The sequence below is a fragment of the Amphiura filiformis genome, chromosome 17, assembly GCF_039555335.1.
Source record: "Amphiura filiformis chromosome 17, Afil_fr2py, whole genome shotgun sequence".
Classification (NCBI taxonomy): Eukaryota; Metazoa; Echinodermata; class Ophiuroidea; order Amphilepidida; family Amphiuridae; genus Amphiura; species Amphiura filiformis.
The window spans coordinates 33971371-33979230 of record NC_092644.1 but is presented as its reverse complement, the minus strand read 5'-3'; the positions used below and the strand labels follow the sequence as shown (position 1 = coordinate 33979230).

The 7860-nt window shown below is 36.9% G+C and overlaps 1 protein-coding gene across 1 annotated transcript; it reads right to left on the bottom strand.

The window, feature by feature from the left end:
- Positions 1-1182: 1182 nt before the first annotated feature.
- LOC140137160 (melatonin receptor type 1B-A-like) lies at positions 1183-2271 on the bottom strand. The gene has a single exon (XM_072158814.1). It carries the CDS (start codon positions 2269-2271, stop codon positions 1183-1185), a length of 1089 nt encoding a protein of 362 aa, XP_072014915.1.
- Positions 2272-7860: the final 5589 nt, after the last annotated feature.

Sequence of the window (7860 nt, the reverse complement as noted above, 5' to 3'; positions counted from 1 at the left end):
GTTTTGTTTTTCTTAACCTTTCTGTCTCTGATCCCTTAGTCACCCATGCAACCGTCATGTAGTGCAAAATAATGATTCGTTGAAACTAATTTAAATATTGACATAAATAAGGATGCGGAAAAGTGCAACTTTTTCTAATTTTGACAAATGTGATTATTTTTTGCCAAAACAAAAAGTGGGTTTTTTTTTTAAAGAACTTTGGGCGGGTAGAAAAACGAGTCCTTTATTCACAGGTTTTTAAATTTTTCAAACCAACGAAATGTATGTCAAGTTATGCAAATCTATGTTTTGTAATTTTAAGGGGGGTTATTTTTGTGAACCCTTTATATCCACCACACAGTGGCGTAGCCAGGATTTTGGAACCGAGGGGGCACAACTTGTAAATGTACCGACGGAAATAATTTTTGCCGACGGAAGTTGTAATTTGTTCATCCAATTTATTTTTACATGGTTGGAAAAAGTGAAGAGCAAACAAACAAAAAATTATTATTATTTTTAGGTAAAATTCAATTTCATTCACAATTTTTCATTATTTTTTTATAATTCTCACCGTTTTTCTGTCACCCTGGGTAAAAAACAGTCTATTGTTAACCCTATTATTTTTTCACCAACGCCTTCCGTCTACCGACGGCCTTACATGAACCGACGGACATGACGAGCGGGGGGGGGGGGGGCACCGGCACCCTCCCCCACTGGCTACGCCACTGCCACCACATGCCTTTTCAATATATATCCAGTAAAAGACAAACTAGAGAAAATATCAAAATTGATGCCTCATTATGATATCACAGACTATCACATGTATTTCAAAATGGATGCTTAAATTTGACCCGAACCAAGTGACCTGCCCTATGATGACCTATAGCCTTTTGAAATCTCTTTTCCTAACAACACATGATAGAAGCTACATAGTATTAAATTGGCTATGTATCCACTGTGGAAGAGCTTGTTTAATTTATTCAGTGTTATTTAGCATGCATGGCTGAATACATTTTCTATAGATAGTATAACAAAAGATTTATTGTATTCTATTCAAGTACTCTACTTGAATAGAATAAATTATGTTTTGTTATGAAACACACATCGGAGTTACTAGGATACAGTAAACAAAAAATATATAGTGCCAAAATGATTTACTATAATGGTTTAAAAACACTTTGTATGTAGAGATATTTTATAAGTTCAGGACATGAGGTGATGAACATATTTATGTACTTCATAAATTTGCAAGAAAAAAGAAGAGGCCCCTTCAGCTATCAACAGAAATATATTACAATGTCCGTTTAAAAGATATGTGTCATCCTCTGTCGCCCTATTACTAGTACGTACTCTAACAAAGTATTTCCATCTGATGATCATTTTGCACACAACTTTGTAGCCATCTCTGAAGTCTTCGTTAAAAGCATATATCAAAAAATTTACAGAGCTGTTGGAAAGACACATGTGACCAGCAATGAAATGTATCCAGAATGGTACTGGTATATAGAAATACAGCCCAAATGATACTGTAAATGGTGTCCACATTATAACAAATACCACGAAAATGGTGCCAATGACTTTTAGAAGGCGTTTGTCTGCTGGGTTGACTGAAGCGTTTCCAGTGAAGGATTGCTGACGAACAAACCGATAAATAAGCACATAGCAAATGCCTATAATGGGGAATGCAAGTCCAGGGACTGCACACACTACCAAAATGTATCTGATATCAGCATCTCTGTAAGAAAAACAACATGCAAGTATTTCAGGATTAAATTCGTGGCGCGACCAACCGATAACATGGATAAAATTCACTAAATCCACTAAAAACCCTACCACCCATATGAGCACCACCATCAATGGCATTGTTATTCTGTTGTACATCTTGACATGGTTCGTTTGGTGACATATAAATATGTATCTTTCTAAAGCTATAAAAGCGATTGAGTAAAGAGAGGCGCCGCAACAGGAGACAACCAAGAATCCAATAATTTCGCACAATGAATCGTGTTGCTGGAGGAAGGATCCCTTATCTAATGCCCCGACCACAGCGAACGGAATCACCAAGGAAATAACGAACAGGTCCGCTATAGCAAGGTTTACAACAAAGACATTGTGAACACTACGTAACTTCTTATGGGCAGAAACAGCAGCGATAACGAGGGTGTTCCCCAAAGTTCCAATTATGGCCACCAATGGCATGATAACAGCAACAGCTATCACCAAAGGTTCTGGTATATTATCTTGATAATGTATAGTCGCTGGCGTGGAATTACTGCTCTGTGTTGGATCCATTTCTCAGCTAGATAGTTGCTGTAAATTCATATGAGAAAGCAATACGTATATTGTTAGAATCGTAGCCGAGAGTTGAGCATGTCATGAAATAGTGTGTTAAAAGAAACCAATGGTGTTGTAACATTTGCCAACTGACTTGAACACACTTTTTCTTAAAGGGGCTCTAACAGATTTTGCCAAAATAACAAAATAAACTAAAATAAATGAGAAAACATTGTCTTATTTTGATAGATTAAATACTCAAAGAGCCTACCGAGCAGTATTTTATATTATATAGAGACAAAACTATTGCACGAGACCCTATAACCACAAAGTGGCTTCTCTACTAATATCTAATTTATACTTACGATTAAGGGATCTAAAATGAGCGTTTATTGCGTTTCGACAGTATTTTTTGTGGAACATGAGAGCACCTCAGACCTATCGAATTGCATTCTGAATACGAAGCATGTCTTTCTGATATCAAATAATTTTCATTTTTTGAAAATCACAATATAATACAAATTTTATGACAAATTATAAAAATTTGATATTTTTCAAATTTTTGATATATAACAGTACTCGAAGTAAATTATATAAATCTAATGACATATTCTTAAAGTGTATGTAGCAGAGAGGAAAAGCCGACGGTCAATTGAAAATTTTGACCTTTCATATTGAAGATATGGATTTTTTCCCCAAAAAGACCTAATATTTTTTGGTGTTTTGGAAAAAAAAATCCATATCTTCAATACGAAAGGTCAAAATTTTCAATTGATCGTCGGCTTTTCATCCACCTACATACACTTTAAGTATAAGTCATCAGATTTATAAAGTTTACTTCAAGTACTGTTAAATATCAAAAATATCAATTTTAATGATTTGCCATAAAATGTGTATTAAATTGCGAATTTCAAAAATCAAAATTATTTGATATCAGAATGACATTCTTCGTATTCAGAATGCAATTCGATATGTCTGATGTGCTCTAATGTCCCACAATAAATACTGTCCAAACGTTCATACCCCAGCCCTTAATTCAAGTTGAATAAAGTGGATATCAAGTAAAGACACAACAGTTCTGAAGACAGCGTATTACAGACCAATACTAATATTTGAAAATGAGTAAAAGTATTGGAATGCCGGATGCCAAGAACCAACTGTCACGGTGCCTGGTAATAAATAGTGTTTTGAATTAAATCAGGTTCATTGAGTTTAAAAGAAAAGTTCGTGAACATTGTAAACAAATTGATGACATGTGGATCTCGTAGTTAACTAGTATTGGCATTGATTGTGACGATCGCTTGACGTTTGTGTAAGATATTTATATCACAACCGCCTCACAGTGTCATCGCCCCGATATCTTCATGGCAGAAATCGCCATGGTAGGTTGAATCCACAGCCACGCATGGCCATTTTGTTCCGACCTTTGAGACGCATAATGAGCCGAGGGACATCCGACTAAGGCTACTGACAATAGCCTGGTAATTGACCTCTGTGTGTGTGAGTGAGCATGTATACGCCATTGATGAGGTCAATGGTCATATGCTTTTAGACTGCTTGCACGAGTGAGTGCAGCTAGCCTACGCTGCGCTATAGTTCGCCACATATAAAATCAGAATATTTTTGTCAGTTTTCATATCCGTTGAACACGTATATTCAAGTGCAAGGAACAAACTATGGCTTCTTTAGACTAAATCAATTACGGGAGATATTCATCATTTTCTACCCCGGTATCCAAAGATTTATCGTCTGAATATCAAATCGTGCATAGCACATTCACGTGTATCGAACCCGGGTATTCATTTCAGTGTCTCTGCTGTATAATGTAATTATTAACCGGGCGATGTCGGTGTGCGCCTGATATATTGTGGTCCTATTGTTGTTTGCTCTTCTTTCTTTCTTTCTTCCTTTCATTCTTTCTTTCTTTCTTTCTTTTGTTATTATCCAAAAGAAGCACCAACACAGGCTAATTGTTAACAGTGTGGTGGATGAATTTAGAAGGAATCACAAATTGCTTCTAAGTTGGCAAATTGTATTCTGTAAGGGACTGTGGAAGATCATGGCAAAATTTAGGTGCCCTGACAAAATCCTCACTATATTGTCCGCCGAATAGAGGTTATTCGTGTTCTAAAAGCTGCATATCCTATCAATGACTGCTATACCTTGTTTAGGACTTTCAAAAGAAGTACCTGCATATGCAACCATGACTGTTTTAAAATAGCCCGCCAAGAGTCATGCAGGTAACTCCGAGGTCGTGCATTGAATTGGTTTGAATGAGGAATACTACGGGAATCAGCGCCTTTTGTTAGAAGTCACACTTGAGCACACTGCAGTTACTGTCCGTTTCCTATACACAATACACATAGCTCTCACAACTGACGCGTGACCTCTACAATTAGTGTATGTTAGAAGTATAGGCAATTGCCTAGTTATCGTCACTGTGTGAAAAATAACCGGCCAATATTTAAAGTATTCTCTGAAATTCTAGAAAATATAGTTTTGTAACATGTCCTAAATTTTTAGCTAATTTAGGTGTTTGGAAATATTCGCACTTTGGTCTTTTAGTGTATGTTATAAGTAATAGGACATTGCCTAGTTAACGTCACTTTGTGAAAAATAACCGGCCAATATTTAAAGTATTCTTCTGAAATTCTAGAAAATATATTTTTGTAACATGTCCTAAATTTTTTGCTAATTTAGGTGTTTGGAAATATTCGCACTTTTGTGTTTTAGGAAGGATATGTAAACGACAGATATAGTGATTAGTTGATCAAAAACTTCCTTCACCCAATGAAATTTGGGGAGATGCACAGACAATTGGTGGATGTGCCACAGCGTCCACAGCAGGTAAATCATTCTTTTTCCTCAGCATGAATCACGTGGAATTGTAATAACACCATCAAGTGCCACTTTACAAAATAAACTGTACTATATGCTTATACTCCGTTGGTGAGCAACGGGTGATTGGTATTTCACTAATAAGGTAGCTCACTTTTCTGGACGCAAGAAAAGCCTAGGAGTCCTATCTGGTTGGCTAGAAACTGATAGCTTATATGGAAAGGTTTCTATACAAAAACGATTCTCCCATCTACGCAGTTTCCACCTCGATACACCTGAGCACACATTTTCGTCCAAGAGCTTCCAAGCAGAGAACAGCAAGCAGTGTGAATTGTCTCCACACAGTCTTTGATAACACTACACGGTTGAGTGCATAACGCAATTCAATGTTATAGCAAGTCGAATGTGGTAAATCTGTTGAAAACTACCTATCCAAGCACATTTTTTGTCCAAAATGTAGGTTTTAAAACTCAAAACCTCAAGTGTTCCTTACAATATTTTTCAAATTTTATGTTATTAAATGAAAAAGCACACTTACATTGTCCATAATACTAGCGTCATTAGAATTAGCAATGGCCAATTCTCTTTAAATTGCAACTCTTGTACTATACTTCGCCTGTTTTGTCAAACGGTTGTATATTCAATGAAGCTGTTTTCGAGAAAATGATGCAGGCCGTAAGTAGGCTTTGAGCGAGTGCTTTTGACATCAGATGATGCGTGATGTCGCAAAGGGCCTATAATGATTTGCAAATCACACCGTAAATTCTACCTTGAGTAGATAACGAGCAAACAAGCAAACAAACAACAACAAAATAGTATAATTTTTGTAGTATATTTTATAAGTAACTACTATCTTGAGTAGATAGCGGAAAAAACAAACAAACAAATGAACAAAAAACATCAAAAACAAACATTCCTAACAGATGTTTTCTAAATGTGTAAAATATTTTCTGTAGTTTTATTAGGCCCGAAATGCTATCTTCAGAAGATAGCTGTTTGCGCGTTCCGAGAATATGATGCAGGCCGTAAGTGGGCAATGCTCGCGCGTGTTCACAGAAAATAATACATGTCGCAACGGGTGATTTGCAAATCGCACCTTAAATGGTATCTTAAGTAGATACAAACAAACAAACAAACAAACAAACAAACAGACAAACAAACATGAAATATAAAAAATATACCAAATGATCTTTCTGACTCGTCTCATGCTAAATCTATGATTTCCTTCATTTTTTGTGTGTATTATTTCATTAGGTTTAAAATGCTATCATCAGTAGATAGGCCGAACAAAATATATTCAACCTTTCTCAATTTCTTTGTAATTTATAAATAAATACTATCTTGAGTAGATAGCGTAAGGCTAACAAGCAAACAAATAAACAAACAAACAAAAAACATCAAAACAAACTTTCCTAACAGACGTTTTCTAAATTTGTGAAATATTTTCTGTGTTGTTTATAAGCCCGCAAAGCTGTTTGCGAATTCCGAGAAAATGATGCAGGCCGTAAGTAGGCTTTGAGCGCGTGTTTTTGACAGCAGATGATGCGTGACGTCGCAATCCCTGTACACATGGGCATTCTCACATTGTCCAAGAAATACCCGCTATTAAAGTTTGACTGGTCATGTGATTAGAACCCGGATTAGAAGATCTTTCTAAGAAGATCTTCAGAGAACTGAAGTATGGGAAGCGATCACATTTCGCCAGAAGAAGGGCTTCAAAGTTGCAGAGCTTCAATGTGAATGTGGAAAACTGGGGAATCCTGGCTTGAGAATAAGATCCCTGGTGGAGTATCATTGTGGATTGTGCTATCACCTCAGAGGCAAATCCCCGGGAAACAAATAGAATTAAAGAGACTGAGGAATAAGTGGCTACACAAATCCAGTCAACAGGAAAGTATCTGGGAGCACACTGGCAACCTTTCTTGTAACGTTTATCACAGACTGTTCTGCGCACGAATTGGTCTCATTAGCCATATACACACTCAGCTATCTCGAACTTCTTTTCCACTGTTTTCATGGTCATCCTCATTTTGATGGACGAACAGTATCGTAAAAACGCGATAGTTAGCATATGTGTTTACTATCGAGCGCTAAAACATGCAAACATGAAGAGCCCCATCCACTAAAGTGTAAAGCGTTTTGAGCAAATCATTGATAGCATAGTTATATAAGAATAAGTGTGCGAGTAATGGTTTGAAGTCACACAAGTATACCTGTGCGAGTAATGGTTTGAAGTCACACAAGTATACCTGTGTGAGTAATGGTTTGATGTCACACAAGTATACCTGTGCGAGTAATGGTTTGTGAAGTCACACAAGTATACCCGAGTAATGGTTTGAAGTCACACAAGTATACCTGTGCGAGTAATGGTTTGAAGTCACACCAGCATACCTGTGCGAGTAATGGTTTGAAGTCACACAAGTATACCTGTGTGAGTAATGGTTTGAAGTCACACAAGTATACCGAGTAATGGTTTGAAGTCACACAAGTATACCTGTGCGAGTAATGGTTTGAAGTCACACAAGTATACCTGTGCGGGTACAACTTTTCTTGTGACGCTACTTGACACACAATGTTCTTTTGACACACTAGTCTGAAGTCACACAAGTGCACTGACACACAAGTGGGGGTGTGTGAGTAGGGGTGAACCTGCAAATGTGTGTCTCAACCCCGGTCTCAACCCCATTAGCTCAGTTGGTAAAGCGCCGAACTTCAGTACAATTTCATGTTTTCAAAAGCATTCGATAGTAAGCACATATGATAATTATT

Bases quoted from the DNA above. Each gene is read 5' to 3' on its own strand.
- LOC140137160 (XM_072158814.1), bottom strand. From the start codon at position 2,271: ATGGATCCAACACAGAGCAGTAATTCCACGCCAGCGACTATACATTAT.